Source organism: Chaetodon trifascialis, chromosome 17 (assembly GCF_039877785.1).
Source record: "Chaetodon trifascialis isolate fChaTrf1 chromosome 17, fChaTrf1.hap1, whole genome shotgun sequence".
Taxonomy (NCBI): Eukaryota; Metazoa; Chordata; class Actinopteri; order Chaetodontiformes; family Chaetodontidae; genus Chaetodon; species Chaetodon trifascialis.
The window spans coordinates 2,480,016-2,503,057 of NC_092072.1; the positions used below are offsets into that span (position 1 = coordinate 2,480,016).

A 23,042-nucleotide genomic window follows, 5' to 3' on the forward strand; every position below is an offset into this window, starting at 1 on the left:
GTGATGCCACACTGATAAACTGTAAAGCTTCTATTGGCCGCATTGCATGAGCTCACACATTTCCACACATCTGTCTTCAACTGTGTATTTAAACAAACAATCAGCGATGAGAAGCGGGTGACGGACGCAGTGACATCACAGCATCTTTGACGCCTCGGTCAGTCGTGGAATCACATTTTGCCAGGCTTTTGTCACCAGTTTCCACCCTGCTCAGTGTCACATGGCGACTCTTTGATCTGAACTGGCCTCTAAATCCCCCTTTTCAGCTGTCAGCACTCACGATAAAACACATTAACTTGTCAACGCATGCATAATGTTCCTCCCTCCGGACTTTTGGTCATTTGCATGTGAAAACCCTTCGACTGAGTGCTGGTGTTCGAGGGGAGTCTGCAGTTTTACATGTCGTGCATGCTGTGATCTAAAATTTGACCCCAATCTTGTTTTGCGGACGATAACAAGCCTCAGAGGAAGATTCAGATCAGTGGAAATGTTCACTTAAAGGACAATGTGTAGTTTAAAACCTGACAAACAGGCAGCCTCTCATCATGTGATTGAAGAGTTTTCTGTACCTTACACTTTCTCCCTGTTTCCACCCTGTTCTGATGCAGCTCCCCATTACTGTGTTGAATTTTTACTGAATGGAGGCTGAGATACTGACAGGGGAGATGGCTTACTGTCTTGTACTCCACGGGTTTGGAAAAGATAGAGGAAGAAAATTTGGCTGCAACAAGCTGAAAAAGTGGCAGATAAGGGTTCAATTTTCACCGCTGCTCTCTAAAGATGACTCCTGTGGTGCTCTGTTATATCTGATGTTCAGGTGAGTCGAGGAGGAAATCACCAGGGTACCAATTTCATGTTTCATACAGGAAATGCCCCTTAAGATATTACAATGTTCAGTAATTCTACAGAGTTTATGATCCCTCTCTGGAAATGACATGGAGGCAGACAGATATGGTTCTTTAGGAACAGAGCTCAAACACATGCACACTTAAAGCTGCAATAAACAATATTTTACCATTAACAATGCATCAAATAACAGTGGCAAACCACAGAGAGTTAGCGCCCGACTCGGCAGTTACCCTCAGCTTTATGGAGCATTTTAGTGTCTTTCAGCTCATTATTTTACTGTTTATTCTCACCTCTGATCAGTATCATCTTCAGACGCAGCAGGAAACAGATTTGAGCGAAGACACTCCAAAAACTTGCTGCAGGCAGACACAGTTAGCATTTAACTGGCTAACACGGTGGAGCGTGTCAGCCCTTCCCTTCATGAGTTAGCGAGGAGGCTAAAGGAGCTAACAGGAGAGTGAAAGATGGACTGCATTCATCCGCTGTACAGAATGTCAACTTAACTCACTTAGCTCACTGTTCTGCTAACACTTACTTCAGCTGCTCACAAAATAAGCCAAGTCAGTTTTAAGCCCATTACCTGACCAAAACGTTAGCATTGAAAAAGACACCTGAAAATGCCTCCATGAAGCCTCTGGATGGCCACAGGTGAAAATCATGACGGACGACAGTTTAAACATAAATTTGAGCCGAACATGTCATTTCATTTTTTCGCCAGTCATTTCTGGGCAAAGGCTTCCAGATTTGATGGACGAAGGCCTGAATCCAGACTCTCTGGAAGCGAACGTCGAACGAGGGCTTTGGTCTGAGGGATGATGGCCAAGCAAAGCACAAACAGCGCTGATCCGTCTCCATCACAGAGCGGCGCTTGACCCTGACCGCCCAGTGCTCTTTTCCAGTCTCGTTTGTCCAAACACCCCCGTTTCCCAGGCGTACATTCGCTGAATTAACCTCTCCTGAACTTATGGAGCACATTAACTGAGTGAAGCAACCTTGGGGCGGCCGTGAACTCGTATGGAAATCTGGAACTGTATCAGGAGTCTCAAAACGATTGATGAGATGATTGTTATTCTTCACCTTAACTTCTTAACCCCAGCAGCTTGTTAAACACTCTGCAGTGAAGTTATTTATACTATTTTAAATTATTTTTCTGAGCTGCAGTGTAAATTAGTCCTTTCGTGTGTGGATTTTTGTTGTTTTGCTGCCAGCTGAGCCTTCTTTCATTCAGGCTTTTGAACATTGCATGTGTGACAGCTGAGTTTTATCAAGTTAGGTGTTATATGAGGCAACAGTGTGGCAAGTCCTCTTCCACTTGTTTGTTCTTTGAGGTAAACAGGGAAGTATACAGTGGATCAATGAGCGAGTAAGACAAGAAAGCCGCAGCACGTTTTTAATCAACATGACAGGAAGCCGAAATCCTAAAACACACAGAGCTGGATGTCAGTTCAGTTTGAAGGCGCAGTGAGAGTTTCACACCTCTCAGCACAGAGTAACCTCGATATGTCTTCGGGAAGAGTTTGACAGAGTCCATAATCGATTGCAAAAATCGTGTTTCTCCAGCCATTTGCATGCTGAGGTTTTGTCTTTATATGTTTGGTAATTGTCACCCAGCTCGGTGCACTGTTGGAGAGCAGAACTGTAGATTTGATCAAAAAAAAAAAAATCAATGTTTTAACCTAAAATTCAAACTATGTACGACAGGACACTGATGACGGTCACAGTGATGGATGGTCACTCACACAATCAGCAGAAATCAGACGTTATCTCAGACACATATTAAACACATACATTACAGTGAGCGCCTTATCTTCTCATTATATCGTATCATTAAAGCTGCAGTGCAGGCAGGATTCTGAAGTTGGTGTTAAATGAGAAAAGTTAATCCCCATAATACACCATTTATGCTAATTTGCCCAAATCTCTTCCATTGTTCCACTTTTAGAATAAGTCTTGAGCTCAGCCAGAGGGTGTGACCCTGGCTTTTAAACTGTCCGTGTCTCCCCACGTCCATATTCAGGCTCGTGTTTTCATATTTATTAACCATTGAAAGCATAATAGTCATTACTTGAGTCAGACCGAGCCGCCGCGGTGTGAGGAACACCCTTTAGAAGTCAGCGTCTGTCTACGTTGAATTAAATCAAAGTATGACTCAAACTTTATTTGTTCCTGTTCAGCTGATGCCGTTATTCGGCATCCTTTCGCAGGTATTCCATTTCTGCTGCTAGCTGGAGTTTATAAGCTATTTTTGCCAATTTTGCACTTCAGTTGTTTACTACAATTTACAGCTGTTTTGCACTCGCAGAATGGGCCTGCAGAGCGGAAATAGAGCCAGAAATCACTTAAAAGTAGTAATGAATCCACTCCTGGCAGGAGCTGCACGGATGAACGCGTTTCTATTGACACTTTGCTGTCCATGAAATGGCTGCAGTGCCACAGTACAGGTGAGCTCCGGCTGTTTTCATTCTTCCTGTTGGAAGGATTTCTGGGCTGCAATCATTCTCCCCCTGACATTTCAATATTGGAGTTGAGTGCAGTAAGTTGGAAAGCGGCGAGGCTGAATATTAGTCGTGTTGGTGCTTAAAGAGCCTCGACTCCTCTTTGGATGTCCGACATCATTGGGAAACAGAAGAAGGCCGGGGCCGTCCAAGTCTGACCCAAGAAAGTAATGAGACAGCTGAAGAGGACAGAAGCAGACAGGAAGTCCAGACGGAAAAAGACTCAACTATAATCCAAATTTATCAAACAGACAGACAAGAAGACTTTATACTTGATGCTGAAGCTTACAAGGTTAAGGAAAGCAAAAGATGAACACAATAAATCAGCCAAAAACACAATTATATGATGGTGGAGCTTGTGGATCAGTCAGAATCATCACTGGTGAATGCTTTCAATAAACGCATAAATAATTTAACTTTGAACAAACAACAAACATAAACAGATGAAACAAAACGCTGCACCATGGTGGAAGTTGAGGGCAAAGATTGTTCTGAGGTCTGGTTTAAGGCACATTTCCTTTACGATCAGGTGAACTCCGTCCCCCACGTGCCCCTGCAGCAGCACATCACCATAATCTGTTTAAAGGGCCACGTGGAGCAAATGAGTCCTGCTTTGGTGAAGATGGATGATTTACGAGAGACACAAAGAGGGAAATATTGTCAAAAATCAAAGCAGCAGAGGCTGAAATATCCTGACATCATTCCCTAAAACAGGTCAAGTTATGAAAACCCTTCGTCCTACACTTCCCATGATGCACTTGTTATAAAAATAGCCTCCATCATTACTCACTTCCTGTCTGGTGAACATGTCAAACTCCAAGCCCCCTGTTTGTAACCTGGTTTTTGTGTTCTGTTATAAGTTTGAGAGAAGATGATGTCATCCTAATGACATCACTATGACATCACTGGGGTTATTTGTAAAATCTGCTCCCAATGATGAGCACTGTAAACTGATATATGTGTGAAATATGAACTTAAACTTAAAGGGACCAAAAATCACAGAAAACACACGACAGATTACAGTCCGATTAAAAGGAAAGTTAACGTTTTTCTGAACATTGTATCGTTCGATGGCTCCGACAGAACCAGACTTGTTCACATTGATCAAAAATCACACTCAAACTTTATTTTGAAGAGAACTGTTTAAATATTTGCAAACATTTTGCAATGAATGAACGTGTTTTTCCATTGTGACGGTGATGGAGCCTGTGTACAGCAGGCTTCTCTTCTTTTGTTTTACGATTGATATTCTCATCGCTGAGTGTTTGGTCTTTGTGTGAAAAGGTCCTTTGGTGCTCAGATAGTGATGAGTTCCACCTCTGCAGCAGCAGCAGAGCTGATTAGTTTGTAATAAACAGACGAGCTGCGTTAGGGTGAGCAGAACAGATGAAGAAAAATATCAAATATTCCTCCGAGCTGTGGATCCAGTGACGCAGCTACTGACTTGTTTGGGATAATTAATGAATTACTGATAGCAGATCAGATTATTGATCCCTCAGAGACATTTTGGAGTGATGACCACTGAAGTAAAAGTTCTCCGAATCGATTCACATGTTGATTTTGGAAGCAGTGCGTATTGAACGACTGTGTCCTGCGAGCTGCATCCCAACCTATCGAGCACTCTAAACTGCTTTGGAAATGTCAAAGATGGACTGAGCTGTGCTGCGGCTCACCTCACTTTGACGAGGTGGAAAAAATAAAGCTTTTTACGCAATCTTTGAATATCACGAGCAGCAAATGGTGTGAATATGATTTGCACTTTTAATTATTTTACTTTGGATTAAATGTTGCTGCTGTCGCTGAGTTTCATGATAAAAATCCCAAGGCCTGTCTGAGCTCCATGGTGACCGAGAACCACGAAATACAAGATCATAGTCCATCAGTGCGTTTTGCTCTCAGTCCAGGGATTCAGCTGCCGTCTGGGTGCATGTGTGTGTGCATGTGTGTGTGCGTGCGTGTGTGTGCGCGCCGCAGAAAGCATTTACTTCAGTTACTGCTAAACATGTTCGCGGTGAACCGGAGAACAAATGAGGCAGGAAGAATGAATTATCACGTCGCTCTGTGATGAAGTGTTGGTTGTTATTCATGCAGCAGAGACAAAGACCAGCAGAAAGACGTCCAAAAAAATCGAGACAGGAAATGCATAAAAGAGGCGGTGAATGAGGTTTGTAGTGGCTCTCTGGTTTGTATCTCTGACCCTTATGTTAATTTGTTAAAGTGGCCTAAATTGATAATTATGAATGTGTGTGTGTGTGTGTGCATGCGTCAGTGCACCTCATTGCATTTTGCAGCCCAGTTGTGTCTTTTTGTTTCTGTTCTGTGTTGTCGTCATGTGTTTGTTTGTTTGTTTGTGTCTATGTGTGCGTGCGTCTCTGATGTTGAAGTATTATGCACACACCTGTCCTTCTGTGTGAGAGGCTACTTGTATTCACGACGTTGTGGGGACATGGTTTTCCACAGGACTTATGGGGACTGACCTCACATGTGGGGACAATAAGCTGGGTCTGGACTTGCCTGCTGTTTGTAAGTTCAGACGTAGCTGATTCCCACCTCTCTGCAGCACACACACTCTGTAGTTCATAGATAGAGATTAGTTCTTATGTAGTCTTATGTGTTCTTATGTAATCTTTATTTATAATATTTGCAACCACTGATTACCAGGTACAACTGATCAAGCTATTAAAAAACTTAATATGTGCAGTAATATCGTTAATATCTGGACGGACACTTTATCAAATGCTGATTAATCAGGAGTTACATTAAGATTTTAAATAAAACTTAGAAATACAACGCCTTCATAAATTATGGATTTGATAGTGTTCGACAGCAGACCAGTTGAGGTTGGTTAAGTTCTTCCCTCCCAGTGAAAAGTGTAAATGCTGGAATAAACACAAAGTTATACCATCATTTACAAAAGACTGAGTTTAATTTAACTCTTGACCCGGTTACATTTGGATGACATGGCTAGCAGCGCAGCGCTAACTTTCTGTTGAGTTGATTTCTGCTGACTTGATGGCGCCACCTGTTTTCCAGCAACCAATTTACACATTTTTAACATCTTACGTAGTTGAGATTAGTAGTGCTTTAATGGTGTGACCTATCAAGAATGAGGTTAGAATCCAGCTCAGCTCGGGTTCAGGGTTTGGTTTTAGGGGGTGGATTATGACAGTAAGAGTCCTCGAGTACAAATGTTTGTGAAGACGTGTTTGTCCACACTGTCACATTGTGGGGACTCACGTCTGAATCATTAAGTCCCCTCAATGCTAACCGCTTGCTTTAGGTTTAAGACCTGGTTAAGGCTTTGGTAAGTAAGCAACAAAAAGTGTTTGTGGGTGTGCTGTGTGTGTGTGTGTGTGCGTGTGTGTGTGTGTTTAAAGAGGCTTTGCATGTTATTTCACAAATCCCCGCAGCCAAGCCCGGCACCGTCAGGGAGATCCACAGGAGGATTGCTTGTATGCAAATATGCAAACATCTAAATATACGATAGCGCAGCTTGAAAATGACACGTTTGCTGAGCGTCGATGCGGCGGCGCCCTCAGTCGACGTGAACAGATTTGTTTACACATGTGGGTCAGCGTGGCACTGTAAACTGTCCTGTCGTTAGCCTCGGTCCCGACTTCAAAACGCTCAGCTCCGTTAGCGTGCAGCTGCTCATTTTATTGGACGTCTAACACAGACTCATGTTCCTCCATCAGTAGAAAGCACAACGCATTAGATACACATGGGGAGCTTAAAAACCTACATGATGTAACATCTTCTCACCTGCAGGTGACTAAATGTGGCCTGACTGGGTTGTGAGCAGGTCACATGTGTTAGCAGCAGTCATGTAGGTGATATCATTAGCTTACAAGCTAGTTTCTGTTGTTTACGCCCATCCAGGTTGGCTGGTGGGAGAACGGCCACCTGCGTCTGCGTTACCACCCCTGGTCACGTTACGGCTCCTTCCTGAAGCCTCTGGACGACGCCCAGCACCTCCGAGTGGTCACTTTGGAAGAGAGGCCCTTCGTCATCGTGGAGCCGGCTGACCCGGGCACCAGCTCCTGCATCCGCGACTCCGTCCCCTGTCGGATGCCCGTGAACACCAGGTAACACGACACAGCGCAGAAACACACCCGCTCCCTTCACTGCTGCAACGATCACATGCCCTCTGAATGTACATGGTCAAAGAAAAAGGTCATTCTGAGTCTCCGGCTCGCTCAGCAGAGCTCTTTAGGTGCTGTGAAATAGATGCTTTACAACAGTTGTTTTGAACCTACTTGACTTTGAACGAATGTGCCCATTATAGCCATTAAAGCAAAATGTCACCTGCACACCTCCCTTGCCACTGCAGTGGTGTTCAGGCCATTTTCTGGTTGTTTAATTTGACTTGCTGAGAGAGGATGATGAGGGGTTTAAACCTTAGCATCACAAAAGCAAAGATGGGAGGAAAACAAAAACAGTATCGCAATGAAAGTGAGCGTGAAAAGAGTGTTTTTGGAACCAGCCAAAGAAAGTGGCGTGCGGTTTATAATGAGCATGAGCGAGAGAAGCAGGATACTGTTTCCACAGCAGGCATTTCTGTGTATAACACTTGATGTCTAACGCTGACGTCTCCTGGTGGGGTCTCCTCTAAATCCTCATCAGCCTGCGGACCTCAGAGGAAAGTAGAAAAGTTGAAAAAGTGCAGGAGTAGAGACCATCCTGAAACCAGAAGTTTCTGGGCTCTGATCCCTCGTGAAATTGAAATGTCTGGCCGAGCATCCGTGAACAAGACAGTAAATCTTTAGCATCTCCAGGTGCTGTGAGCAGAGAGGCTAGGCTTAAAGAAAGACTTTCCTCCTGGGATCAATAGATGAAAACATCACAAAATAACCTAATTACCCCAGAGAGAAAATGAAGTTTCCTCACAGCAGCTGGAGATGCGTTCAAAGTCGTGTGGCTCCAGCTAAAGTATGTGACTGACAGCAATAGAAACCGCAGAGGAAAATAAAGTTAATTGTCTTTTAATCATTCTGCACAATCATAACTGGGCTCATGAAGAGCGATTTACAGTGAGCGTCACTGTACTTCATGTGTATAAAAAACATAATACCGATGAACACTGACTCCTGTTTCTTACATATATCATGTGTATTTCAAATATAACATGCAGTAGATTTATTTAGAGTTCAGTTTTCTCCTGTTTCATGTCTGTCTGAGGATCATTTAAGGCAAAAATAAGTCAGGGGAGAGTGTGTGTGTGTGTGTGTGTGTGTGTGTGTGTGTGTGTGTGTGTGTGTGTGTGTGTGTGTGTGTGTGTGTGTGTGTGTGTGTGTGTTTGTGTGTGTGTGTGTGTGTGTGTGCGTTCTAGCCTGCTGGTCTATCCCAGATAAGCTTCCTTCCTGCCAGCATGACCTGGCCAATAGGAAGATAACGAGTTCATCCTCCACCAGTTTTATTGGCTGAGACAGAAGTTTGCTCTCTTCTTAATCAACCTGCTTTGACCCTGTTTTTTTTTTTTCCCACAGCGCTCGTCTTTCTCTCATGTCTGTCTTTTTACATTTTACAAACTGTTTCACTGGTTCGCAATCTGTTTTTCTCCATCACTTGATGCTTTTTTTCTCCTGTCGTCGCCGCCAAGGTCGCGATTTGTTCGCTTAAAGTGAACATGCAAATAAATTACTGGGGCACAACCCAGCACTTAAACACCTTTCAGTATGAATATTTGTCACTTTTGACGAAGACCACATCACATGTGACGTGTTGATCTCAAACAGTCATGTTCAACATGAAAACGAGACCTTACAGAGCTGACCATGCAGCTGTGTTTATATGTTTTTATATACAATCCCATGAATAATGAAAAACTGAAGGCACTAATTAACAAGCTGTTTTGATGTTACTGATGTTAGTGATTGTCTTTGCTCATAGTGACAAACCCACAGAGAATAACCATCAGCTCTGCAGCTACTTTCAGCTCATCGTTTTCACTGATAAGCTCAGATAAACGCAGCAACTAGCGACTAGCTATAGTTGCTAGGTGCTAGCAGCTAGCTGGTGAGTATAGTGGAGGCTTTAGCTGCTCTTAAGTGGCTAAAAAATTAAATATTGCTGCTTTACCTGACTAATCAGTTCAGTTAACGACCTGTTTTCATCGGCTCGTGACATCATGCATCTTTTTATCAAAGCACGGCTCGCAAATCATCTGCTGTGCATATGTGAAGACATATGACGTAGCACCTGTGCTGCTGTACATCACGTGGGATCATTTCATGATTTCATGTCATTAATTACATGTAATTTTTTCTTTTTCTGTCGTCAATATTTCCAGTAACACAGCTTGTATTTTCTTTGGTTTTACCAAATAAAAGCCGTTTGTTTCACAGCTGTGTGAGATGTTCGAGGAGTCACATGTCCCGCTGTGAGGCGTTATTTTGGCTTGTGTAATAAAAGGTGTGGACAGCTGACGGAGGACAGTGCAGCCACTTGACTGGCAGTGCTATAAATGGACGTCCTGTGTGTCCGACCTGCTCACAGGTTGAATGTTGGCGGCGCTCGCAGGCCTTTGCAGAACTTTGAAAATGGAGTTTTAATAATGCAGCGCTTCTCCTCCTAAACTCTCCGACCTGTCAAGCACTGCCTCTTTAAACACAACAGCGCAGACTGTCAGCGTCGATCCACTTACAGTCCCGAGCCGGTAATTCATAGCCTCCTCGTCTTCGCGGCGTGTTCTCCGGTGTTCCTCCTCTCGCTTCCCCTCCGCCGGCAGTCGATCCGTGTCAAGACGTCCTTGATAAAACACCTCAAAAGCATGTTCGCATTCTCACCTCTCTGTCTCTCCTCACATCGTCTCCTCAGCCTGGTGGTGGACGGCACGGGGCCCATGAAGCACTGCTGCAAAGGCTTCTGCATCGACGTCCTCAAGCGGCTGGCGAAGATCGTGGGCTTCACCTATGACCTCTACCTGGTGACCAACGGGAGGCACGGGAAGAACATCGACGGGGAGTGGAACGGCATGGTGGGAGAGGTGAGACACTGTTTTTTCATGCATTGTATTTGTGGAAAATTGGCTCCTCAGACATCTCCGTTTATCCAGCCTCTTAGTCCAGGTCGCATCGCTCCCAGATCCAGGACAGAAGTCTGCATTTCCTATTCTGAAATTTAGACCACGAACGCGCCGCGAGCCTGTCTAGTCTGCGCCTCACTGAGACGTCGTAGCTGTGCTTTTAATTCTCGGCTCTCCGGTGCAGTTTTGTCCTCTTTCTCATTCCGTCTTTTTCTTCTGTTGTGTTTACAAAAATGGGGTTTGATTCGCGTGCTCCCGTGAAATTCGTTTTATCCCGCCTCAAATCCTCTAAAACTCGACCCAGCGAGAGGATTGGACCCGAATCGAAGAAGAGAGGAAATATGGAGCGAGGCTGTCGAAAAGATTAGTGCTGGAAATACTGAGACTGTGTGTGTGTGTGTGTGTGTGTGTGTGTGTGTGTGTGTGTGTGTGTGTGTGTGTGTGTGTGTGTGTGTGTGTGTGTGTGTGTGTGTGTGTGTGTGTGTGTGTGTGTGTGTGTGAGAGTGTGAGTGTGTGTGGTGGCATGTACCATGCTGTTTCCTTGAATCCTGCCCCCCTCTGGTGGCTGCAACACTGGAGCTGGTTTAACATGGGGTTAGACGGGGGATGCAGGGGGCCACGGCTCAGGAGGTGGGGGGGTCATCTGCTGAGGGAGGGGTTGAGGGTTGGAGGTTCGAGGCGGAGTCACAGTGACACACTCCTGCCTGGAACAGGTTTTATGAAAGGGGCGAGTTAGACCTGAATGATGCACGTGGTCTCTCTCTCTCTCTCTCTCTCTCTCTCTCTCTCTCTCTCTCTCTCTCTCTCTCTCTCTCTCTCTCTCTCTCTCTCTCTCTGTGTCTCCCCCTTCTCTCTCTCTCCCTCCCCTGCCCCTCTCCCCTCTTCTCTCTCCCCCCTTCTCTCTCTCTCTTCTCTTTCCCCCCCACCCCCTGCCTCCCCCCCCCACATCCTCTTGTCCTCCTCGTTGTTTCCTGCTACCTGTGGCTTCTGATTGTTAGTCCAAACATTTTTCTTACGCCCCTCTTTTGCTTTTGTCTCGCGTTGGCTCTTTTGTCCCCGGTTGTCCTCAGCTTATTCTTTTTACCTCCATTGTGTCTTTTTCTATTAACTAGTCTTTGGTCTCATCCTGACTCAGTAAAATCTCACCAAGGCTAACCGGCCCGTCCTCCTCAGACTGCTCTGTGTCCTCCAGTCAAAGCTTCGCTTGGACAATCATTTGTGCTGTTCCTCAGAACGTCCTGCGGCCTTGGACTCTTTGTCCTTCTTCCTTACATGAACGCCTCTCAGTAAAGCAGTAATTTACTATGTCCTCGACGTTTCCTCGTCCCAGGCTGTGAATCATCCTGGTGTGAGATTTTTTTTCTCTGCAGTGATGAAGGACTTCCTGAACGGTGTCACAGGTGCTGCTTTCAGACTGTATTCAGACAGCTGAAGTGACCTGGTTGAATTAAATGAAATAATCATCACGGCTTGATTGTTCACGGGGTATCAGAGGTGTAAAACCTGCGCGTCATCGTGCTGTTGTGGAAAGTTTGTACTTGAAAGCGTCTCCGAGGGTTCAAAGACAAACTATTGATTCTGCAAAGTAAAGCTAAAAAGTTTCCGCCTGCACTCGTCCGGAGAAGGTCGCCGAGCACACGATGTTTCAGTCCTTCTGCCTCATTCAGACATTAATTCATGCTCGTGTTAAGCTGCAGTATTATAATGAATGATTGAAACAGGTGATCCATCACAGTGAACGTATGTTTAATTACATTATGTGATTATGTGAGGTCGTCATTTCATGGCAGAGTAAGACTTAATTAGAAAAGCTGATGGTCAAGTTGTGGATCTCGAACCGATGAACAACCAAACTGATCTGTTTCTACACGCTTGCTTTGAGTTTTCTGGGTTGCGTTTCGCAGCAGCGTCGCCTGAAACCGCAGCAGTTTTCAGCATCAAACTGTCAAAGCGGAGATTTCAGAACCTCCCACCAGGCCGACTAAACGTTCATGTTACGAACGTCCTGCTGAGCGAGTGAGCGACTCCCCCGCTGAGCTGACGCTTTATCTCTTTCATTAAACTTGACATTATGACAGCACGTTCATGTTACTTCATGTCATCCACGCTTGCCACCATTACTGCAGCCGTTTTTATAGTCACCGCTGACTCTTATGTGAGCTCTGATTGGTGGATAGTTTCTCCAACAAAGTGAGACTTGATGTAAACAAATACCTGAACAAATCAGAGATACCTGTGGGGATTCAAAGGTCGTTCTCTGTCGTCCAGAAACGTTCACAGGTCGGTCATTTTCGCGCCGCCATAGCTCTTTGCCACGTTGCGGTCTGAACTGGCTCGAGTGGCCGAGCTCGTTTCGCTCTGGCTCTCCGGCAGCAGCGGTAAAAGCCATCGTGGCTGAACAAAGAATAAAAAAGTGGCACCTGCAGAATCCCAAAGAGAAAAATCCAAAGATGAAGACGTCGCCGTGCCGTCACTTCTGTGTGATTGGCTGATGATAACGGGGAAGGCCAGTACATCAGCAGCGAATCAGCGAGCCCTGAGCGTGAGATGTCCGCAGAGACAGAGGCCTTGAGAGCAGTTCTGTGGCTGCAGAGTGAGCTGAAAGGCGTCTCAGCGGCGGCTGGTGAGGGGCCGCCGGGCCCTTTGTCTTCACAGGCTTTGGGGCCGGGCCAGGACTCAGACTAATGAACTTTTGGTTCGCCGCCAGCTCCTCTGACCTCCTCAGTCCCTCCTGTGCAGTCAGGTAACCTCTGCTTCCTGCCAGGTGAAACACGACAGAGCTGCGAATCCCCTCACTTCGTCACCCTCTGACCACCTGAGCCTCATTTACAGCTGTCAGAAGAGCCCCGAGGAGGAACACGGCCCAGTTTCAGGCCGCACGCCGAGACAAAAGACCAGTGAAACACACTCCAATTTACATACCGTTCACAGGCAAAGCCTATTAAGTCTTTTTTCAGACATCGCTGCTGCTCTGCTCCTCTTTTCAAAGACTCTCTCTTCGCTCTGCACAGCACAGGCTTGACGCACTGCTTTGCAGGAGGGCGTAAGGTTCACATACGTTAAGATGCTTCTCAGTAATAAGATAAGATAAGATAAGATAAGATAAGATAAGATAAGGTTGACGCAGGATAATGTGGATTGTCTTTCAGTCTTTCACCTTTGAGTCACATGACATGCCTCTAACCTCAGGGTCCTGTCTTCCAGGTGGTGTCCAACAGGGCTGACATGGCCATCGGCTCCCTCACCATCAACGAGGAGAGGTCGGAGGTCGTGGAGTTCTCCGTCCCCTTCGTGGAGACCGGCATCAGCGTCATGGTCTCTCGCAGCAACGGCACCGTGTCTCCCTCCGCCTTCCTCGGTGAGTCTCAGCGTTCGCGCTGTGCCGCTTTACGAAGCGCACGTTAATCAGCCGAGCTCAGAATGAGCGTCGTGAAGCGTCAGCGTGCGTCATGCAGCGAGCGACAAATGAAATGTGTTCCATCGCAGCCTTGAAAATAGATCCAGAAAGAGGCCGTTTTCACAGCGATTCATCCCACTCTCGCGTGTCAGACGTGGCGTTCAAAGGTGGCTAAAGTAATTATCCCGTGTGTTTTTCTCCATAAATAACAAACGCACGCTGGCAGTGGAAGTTTGTTTGTGTAAGAGCTCGGCTCCTGACAGAGGAGCTCGAGCAGAGGCTCAAAGAAAAGCCGAAACAAAAACGGACATTTTGCATGGAGCTTATGAGCCTGTTGAGTCTGAAAAGCCTGGATTATATGTTTATTTTTCAGGCGCAGCTGTGATAAACTGCATTATCTGAAAAAAAAAAAAAAGTTTATTTGCGCTTCCATAAAAATGGGATTTACAGACACATCAACTGCTGCTAACCTACATTCTGCAAGAGGAGCCCTAAAATCCAAGATTCATGAGGAAAAGGGAAATCTTCGTCTGCGTCGGATGTGTCAGTAAAAACATCCGTAACAGATTCAACGTATGGCCGACATGAAGCATGAAGAAGGTATCCAGCGTTTGGATGAAGGTGGGTTTGTTTGAGGGGGGCGAACCGTCCCGTGTGTCCCGGCTGCTTGATTTACGCGCCGTCTCTCTCTCTGTCCTACTTACTGTTTTTGAATCAAACCAAAAGGGAATTTCACAGTTTTATTTTCGTCATTGTTGTGATCTGATTTTCTCACGCAGGCTTTGGTGCACAGTCGAAACTTACTTTAACCAAATCGACCCAAAGCGACGTGTGAAGGATCTCACACATACCGACCAACTGGACGCTGTTCAGTGAAAAAACACGTCGAGTAAAAACATGAAGGCCCACTGAGTCAACTAGGACCTTCAGTTATTCACAGAGAGAAGAGAGCTGATTGTCTGATGTGCTGCTGTTTGGGCCTGAAATGCCACATCTGGAGGAGATTCAGCAGTGCTGTGTTTGAACATCTGCAGTCTTGGTGATAGTTTACGTACTCTGGGTGCAGCCTGCTGGCTCTGAGGACGACTTCCCCTCAAGTCACACAGTTGAGGTCCATAAAATCTGGGCTTTATCTATAGACACTGAGCTTTGAGGACACTCGAGCGTTGCTCAGGGACGCAGTTATCGAGGAAGCACAGCGTCGACCTGCTCTGAGCAGCATCAGAGTCCAACCAAAGGCTGTAAAGGTTAACATCTGCATCAGGTGCTCATCTGGCAGCAATCGTTAAAAATGACATTCCAAATGGAAAAAGGTGTGGAAATAATTAAGCATAGTGTTCTGCACTATTGCTAAATCATGCCTGAAGTGCCTTCGAGCAAGGCGTGGTTGTGGAAATCTGTCTCTGTCGATTTCCACTAGGGATGCACCCATCTGATATTGGTATCGTATCGGTCCCGATATTGAAGAAACTTCTAGATTGGTATCGGTGACATAGGGCCCGATACACGGGGGCCGATCTGTTCAGTCTAACGCTCTGCTGTAGGCGCTGTGAGGGGCGTCATGACCAAGCAACACGCAGATGTGGACCGCGTTGTTTTCAAAAGCGAGTGAAAAGATCGGCTATCTCACGTAACCCCGCACAGAGTGTCGTAAACGATCCTCCATTACGGACGAGGCCTTTTCTGAAGCTTTTGTCTCCACGTGAAAAGGTTCACGCTCATGACTTTTCATCTCAAAGCCAAGCGGCCGGCCCGGACCTTAGATTGAATATTCTGGGATCCAACGAGCTCCCACAGTGAGTCTGTGCCTCAGACAAAGTTAGCCTCTCCTAAGATAACACCTCTTCATTTACAAATCTCCTAAGACTAATTCCAGACGTTTCCAAGCGTGGAGAGATGGAGAGATGAAAGGAGAGAGCTGGAGGCAGAGAAATTAAAACAAAGAGAGACAGGGGGGGGGGAGGTTAGAGGAGGAGAGAGGGAGTCGTGTCGAGCACCAATGCAAACAGAAAACACTGAGGGAGAGGCCGATGGAGGAGCGATAGGCTGCTTCAGTCTCAGATGTTTTAATCTGAGCGGCGGCTGGCTGACATGCTGCTGTGTGTGCGTGTGTTTGTGTGTTTGTATTGTAGACTGTAACCCGTAGCAAATTGACTTGTTAGCACGGAGCAGCGTCCCGGGCGACTTCTCTTCCAGCCTGTCACCGAAAACCTGCGAGTCCACCGCAGTGCACGCTGGGCTCGCACTGAACTTCACTCAGTGTTAGAGGTTTGAGTCTGAAGTAAGAGTCTGCAGACATCTCAGAATATCTCAGAATATCTCAGAATATCTCAAAATATTTCAAAGCTGCTCACAGTTTTGACCATGTTGGTGATAACACTATTAATTATATGTCAAAGCTGTGATACATTGTACCTTCATTAAATGTTTATTTCATGCTCACTCACTTAAAGCATCCTTTCTAATGGAGGTGCAGGATGCAGGATAGCTCGAGATGAACAAACTTGCAGGAGACAAAAAGCTTTATGTGCAAAGTGTTGTTCTGTAACCTTCATCAGCTCCAATTCAGATGAAAATATGAGACACAAAATGAAAGAATTAGGAAAAAGCTGACTGCTAATGTCCCGAAGCCACATCACGGCTGTAGATTCAATCCAATCAAGATGAATAAAAAGAATGAAATTAAAATGACAGCAGCCTCTTCAGATCCTCCTGTAATGGATCAGCTCTCTGGCCTCGGCGCTCGACTTGTGTTCGCGCTCTCACACCTGATCTTTCCCTCGCGCTCCTTAAGGGATCTGTTTCATACTCACACGTCTCAGCAGTACATCTGTCCATCTGTCAGAGGACGTTTAGGAGACAATCCCAAACACGTCATGGTTGGACGGAGGTGCAGCGCTCCCGAGGCCGTTTTATGTGAACGCCGCCGGGCCGCAGGGCCAGAAGTGAGTCCATACTGTAGCTCCGCATGGACGCGTGTGTGGGAGCGGGTGGATGGGCTGCTGGGAAGGACAAAAAGGAAAAAGGTAAGCAAGGCCGGAGAGGTAAGAGGCGACAGGAGCGTGTGAGGATGACGCTGCCGCCGAATAACCCTCCAACAGTCTGAGTAGAGCCGGTTATCGATGGGAGAGGAAGAGACGAGGGACAAGAGGAGCAGAGGGAGAGAGGACGTCAGGCGATGGACACCAAGAGGCGAGACGTTTGAATCAGTGGACGCACGCGATGACGCTCGCCTGTTAGCCTCCTTCACTCGGATCGCTCAGACTCTCCTGTCAAAGCTCCTGGAAGCGCTCAGTTCTGCGAGAATGAAACGTTTTCTGCTTGTGCGACTCTTTAAATATTTAAGTCCCTTTTCGGCTCCTCGTCTTCTGACTCGACGTCCTTTGACTCTGTGTTTCTTGCCGGCGGTCAGATGTTTGATGACGCTCGTTAACAAAGGGTTTTCTTGTCGTGTCAGACACGTTCGTTGCTTTGTGCTCCTGCAGGCTGAGCTGGCCTTACAGGACGGAGTAGGTTTTCAGTGTTTACATGCAGAAAAAACTCTCTCATTGCTAAATCTCAGATTGAAAAGAAGCATTTCATCATGTTCGGCTGCGCCTCGTCCGTCAGTCCTCGCTTCACTTTTAGTGAGAAATAACAAGTCCAATTCTTCCTCCACTCTTCCTCTGCAAGAAGGAACATTTTGAAAAGCCGGAAGACACATTTGCTGAGTAACTTCTGTCGCCTCCGTGTGCATTAAGAGCCACTCAGAAGTTTCCTGTCGCCATTAGAAAGAAAACTTGAAGAAAAAGGACTCAGATATTTTTTTTCCACGTCCAGCCTTGAACGTTACCTCGAGCGTGTCCGCATGTGTGCTGCTGTGAGACAGCTCCTAATTCTGGGTTTGTTCTAACTATTGAAACACGACGCGTCTCTTTTTTAGATTAGCTGCGATAAGCCGAGCTCCTCTGACGCCTCGATACAGCCGCTGAATGAGAAACAGAAGGAGGCCCAGACAGAGCACGCAGCCGGAGAGCACGGCAGGACACCGAGTCTGAGCCTGGATGATGACAAACACTTAAACTGTCAAGGGCCAGTAAAGAGGGACATGAAAATTGAACAAGTGAAGAGAAGTAAGAGGAGAGTGTGTGTGTGTGTGTGTGTGTGTGTGTGTGTGTGTGTGCGTGTGTGTGTGTGTTGGTTAGGATGGTCATCGGCAGCGGCCCGGCTGTCACTCATATCGGCAATTGGGAGATAAAAGTCTCCAGAAAAGGCAGCAGCAGACCTCTCAGGCCAAACCGCCGAGCTCCTCTTCAGCGAGAGCTTCTGAGGGATTGAGCGTAGAAATGAATATATTTACGAGCGACCAGTCAATACGTCTGAGGCAGAGAAAGTGCTGCTTCGTGTGCGACGCAGCACCGGAACATAACTTTTTAACAGCGGCCGTGCATTTTTGAATTGTTTGAGCTTTTTTTTGTGTCTCTGCTGTCTTTCGATCGTGCACACGCGTGGATGTACGACCGCTGAGACGAGCCTTTTGCTTTTTCTGCGTCTTTTTTTGGTTCTTTTCTGTCTCTCTCTTATTCTTTCTTCATTTCCTCAACGTGGGATGAATAAAGATCACAGCTGTAATATTTCCACAGCTCGTGATCTGAATTAAACCTTTGACGAGGATGATGGAAACGAATTCATTTGCATTTGTTCTTTTCTGATTTTCTTGAAATTTGGCTCGAATTTGCACTAAATTTGGGTGGAAACAGCTGTTTTCTCTCATCCTGCCTTCAGACCGCGAGGTTCAAATTTCTGTCACCTCATGGAAACACATGCAGACGTTTCACAGTTGGGGACTAAAAACTGCGTTAATGGGTGAAAGTGAAGCGTCTGTCTGAGCGTGACTAACACGGTTATCAGGTTTTCATTAGGTGACAGTGACTTCGTGAGCTTCTCCCTGACAGGTGTGTTGAGCATTTCACTTGTTTCCAGTTCTTAGGAGCCACTCTGCTGGAAAGACAGACACTTTGCTCACAGGCATAATAATAATTCACTCTTAATACAATTAAGGAGATGCTACGAGGAGAGCGACGCCCGAATAAACACCTTATGCTCACGAATCGTTCGGGTCACAGGAGGCGTTACTGAGGCAGGATTTGTGGATTGTAGTCACATCGTTGAAGGGCATTTTAATCCGTGTAAACTGATGAATCTAACTGTGACTCTATCCACATTTTTTAGCTGCCTCACAACACAAGCCAAAGATCTTCCACCAGTACGATGCTTCGCTCTCTGTGCTGTTGTTGTTTAAAATGCTTCCTACAGTACGATACAGACAGACTTCCTTCACAGCGGTGGAGCCATTTAACAAGAGCGGAGACATCTTTGTACATGATGTGCTGAGTTAGAGCTACCAACAGTGAAGCGTTGTGACCAAACACGAGTTTCAGTTTCCTGTGCACATGTCTTCCAGGTGTGAGACTAGATAATAAAATGATATTTGCATAATAAGGAAGCCCTGCTAACCTCGGCCTGCGTTCAGACTCACAGCGAGACTCAACATCAGACACACTCCACAGCGCCCCCAGTACGAAGGTCACCAGTTTGAATCCCTCACCTGCTGGGAACGTGTTGGCAAGCAGCATGAAAAAGTAAAGCTGTCACTTTACTCAGCGACCGCTGCTTGAACGCCCTTGAGGAAGAGCACGTGAACCTCATTAACCCCGACCTTAGCCCCGCCTGCTGGTTGTACCTGCAGCTCCCCAGTGTGCATTTTAAAGAGGCCATCATTGACAAAAAGCATACGTCTTCTCTTGACTTTCCCTGATTAAATACGGCTCTATAAATAGACTGTGGTCGTCCAAAGTGGATATACGGCTGCTGGAAACGCAGAGACTCGCCGAGAGAGAGTGCGAAATAAAACAATAAAGCTCCTCAGATCTTAACTCAAGGCTGACAGCACTTTGAAAAGAGCGCACATCTGCCTCACGCTCCTCACCGCCAGAGTAAGAGAAAATAAATCAAAGGCAACCTTCGGTGTTTGCGGCGCACCATGTAATTATTTACACTCTTCCTCTGCCAAGCCCGTTCTGATGGAACCGCCATCAAAAATGAGCAGACAAATTCAATAAATCAGTGTTGTGTCCAGAGCTTCAGGACGACTTCCAGTGAAAATATTCAGTTCAATTAGAGAAACGGGACCTTGAACAAAGGAGTCACACGCACGCCGAGCTGCTGCCTGTACGGCTGCTGCTCGCCGCTTCGCTGTAATCTTTGCTCAGGAAAACACTTCAGACCAAAGAACGCAATCAGATATTTTAAATCACTTTTAAATCACCTCCTTCAGGCTGCGCTCAGCAAACGCAACGAGACAAAGGAGCTCGGCGTTACGCTCAAATCTCAGCGTTTCACACGCGAGAAAACAAGGCGCCTTTAAAGCTCACGGCGTTAATGAGAGGCGCGTTAAACGATCTCTCAGGACTAATGACGTGGTTCAACCTCTGACTCCTGCCTCATACGTCGAACCACTTGGTGCAGTTTCCTCATCAATTCATTAAATGTTTGTGAAAATACAATTCAGTTCAAGACGGCGTTCATGTTGATTTAACTCTGTAAAGTACTGCAGCTGTATAATCTGAACACACTGAACAAACCTCTCAAGCTGAATTAAATCATGTCAGACTGCTTTCCATCATGCAGCACAATAAACTGGAAACTGACACGTCAGTGCCTCCAAGTGCTTTAATTTCACCGTTATTATGTATTGTGTAAGAGTCCAGTTGAAAAGCCCAATGATGTGATCCTCTTACTGCACGGCTTTAAGTGACAGCTGACGGCGTGAAAACCAAAGCAGGAGCCTCTGAAAAGTGTCTTCAGAGTTTTATTTGTCGGTTTCTTTGTCGGCGTGACACAGAAACACGCAGAGAGCGCAGAACATCAACAGTTGGTGAAAATCACAGCAGCAGAATGGAGATTTTTGCTGCCAGGCAGCTGAAGCGACCCTTCAGCAGGCTGAGGCGTCCTTCACCTGCACGTTACAGGAACATTTAGTTCAGTGCTGGAGCTGAAATCTCCTCCGCTGGCGGCTTCCTTTGTGTTTCAGACTGGTTTTCACTGTGTGTTTAATCATGAATGATGTTACAGAATCTGAATGGATCATGAAATCAGACGATGTGAACAGAATGTTTCTGCACACGTGACGTCGGCCGCTGCGACACACCTGCATGTGAATCAGACCTTTCGGTCCTCGTGGCGCACACTCGGACAGCTGAGCCCTAAAAGCATCTTAACCCTGTCTGGCAGGAGGTTTAATGGCTCAGCCCTGAGCGCCTCCACCTGCGCCCTCACTGTACGTCTCTCTGCGGGGGGGGCTCCGCTAAAAGCCTGATATTTGGAAACTCTTTGGAAGCATGCAGCCGAGTTTGATCGAGCATCTCTACCTGGACGCGACGCTGAGAGGCAAAGGTGTCGATGAGGCAAGCCGGCGGCTCAGCTCGCCGCTGTTTGATTAGCGTTACAGCTGTTTTCAGAAAATCTCTCACTGATTTAGCAAATCTCACAAGTATCGGCTCGTTTCCTCAGCCAGAAGTTAGACGAGGAGACACGATGTCCTCCTGTCCTCGCTCAGGGGTGGTTCAGGTGTCCAATCAAAGATGAGAAAAGCTCTCAAAAAGGTCATCAAGTACATTTTGGTTACATCATTATTTCCATGTTTCTGAGGACCAAATAATGCTTTAATGTATAGTCTTCCTCGTTGGAGACGTTTGTGCCGTTTAAAATCATCTTTTAATCTCCAGCAGGGAGTCACGATAAGAAGCTTCAATAAAAAAAGCAAAACACGACAAGTAAACAATGTACGAAGGAAAACAGACGGTTTTGAGTTGCTGTTAATCTGATCCGACGGCTGAGAGTCGTCTTCAGCTCCGTCTGTGTTCCTTTCACTGCGTCATCGCCTTTGTTCACCCTCACACTAATGCATGAAATTTAACTTCTTGACTCGCCTGCCAAAGCTCTCTGGAGCTGAAATGCGCTGACAGTCGTGGCGTGCTTCACTGATGATTGGAGGCCAAATCTGAACAGGCGCTCAACTGCAAATTATTAATAACTCTGGATGTTTTTACCTGAACTTTGACTCTGATTGTTGCTCAGGAGTCGTACATATTTAGTGTTACGGAGGAAGTTTTCAGGTTCTCCTAAAGTTGGCTCATGAGCCTCTAAAAGCAGTACATTTCCTCGGTTTAGTCACTCAAACTTAAAGCGATCGGCCACTTAAGTGAATTCTCCCTCTTCTCTCAGTGGCTTCACGCTGTGTGTCACCACACGGAGGAACAGGAAGCGGCCGACAGGAAGCGGCCGACAGGAAGCGGCCGGCGGGAGAGAAAAGCTCCATGTAAATGCGGCCAATTAACATTCAGGCAGTAAAGGTGCTTTCAGATGGTCGCTGCTGCTGCTGATGCCACTCTGTTACGCCGACGTTCTGTATTTTGACTCGCCCCCCCTCTGCTCGTCGCTGCAGCCGCCGACCTCAGCAGCACGCCCACCATTGTGCTGACATTGAAAGCGCTGGAGGCGGCACTGGTCACCACTGGCTGTGTGAGAGTGAGGCGTATTGACATTATCGCAGAAAAACAGCTTTTGTGTGGCGGATGTTGGGGGATATTTAAAAATATCAGCGTGCAGAAGCAGCCACCAGGTGCTGGTTTGAGTCTTTGCTATCCACTGCTAGCCAAGGTGGCTCCGCTTAGTTACCTTACAGCGCCACCTGGAGGTCCAGAGTGGTAAACACTGCGCCAAAACAGGAAGTGCAGCCCCTGCTGACTCATGTTAACAGAGCCAATCAGAAGGCCCTGATTTGATTGTGCAAATTGTTCCTAAACAGCGAGTGACACGTCAGGACACGGCGTCTTTGTCCACGTCCATTCGTGACAGACACTGCGGCGTTTGATAAAGTGTGACTTCACAGATGAGAGGAAAACTTCTGAAACTTTATCTGATGTTTGCATGTGTGTGTTTGTGTGTGTGTTGCAGAGCCCTACAGCCCGGCGGTGTGGGTGATGATGTTTGTGATGTGCCTGTCGGTGGTGGCTGTCACCGTCTTCATCTTTGAGTTCTTCAGCCCCGTGGGATACAACCGCAGCCTGCAGAGCGCCAAGAGTAAGAGACGGAGTCACTCCGGCGCCGGCACGCCAATCAACCCGCCGCCACTGCTCATTTCATGACATTATTACCGACTTGTCACTTCGTCAGTTATGTAAGCGAGGGGGGGCTGATTTGAGGAGGGTGTTTGCTCAAATTATGCAAAGCGTCC

General features: G+C 46.5%; 1 protein-coding gene across 1 annotated transcript in view; it reads left to right on the plus strand.

Moving 5' to 3' along the window:
- grin2da (glutamate receptor, ionotropic, N-methyl D-aspartate 2D, a) overlaps positions 1-23,042 on the plus strand; it is a 169,196-nt gene that overhangs the window by 115,136 nt on the left and 31,018 nt on the right. The window contains exons 8-11 of the mRNA XM_070984035.1: positions 7,224-7,429; positions 10,161-10,329; positions 13,573-13,726; positions 22,763-22,888. Of these exons, the coding sequence (XP_070840136.1) occupies positions 7,224-7,429; positions 10,161-10,329; positions 13,573-13,726; positions 22,763-22,888 (655 nt within the window). The remainder of the gene's footprint in view (positions 1-7,223; positions 7,430-10,160; positions 10,330-13,572; positions 13,727-22,762; positions 22,889-23,042) is intronic.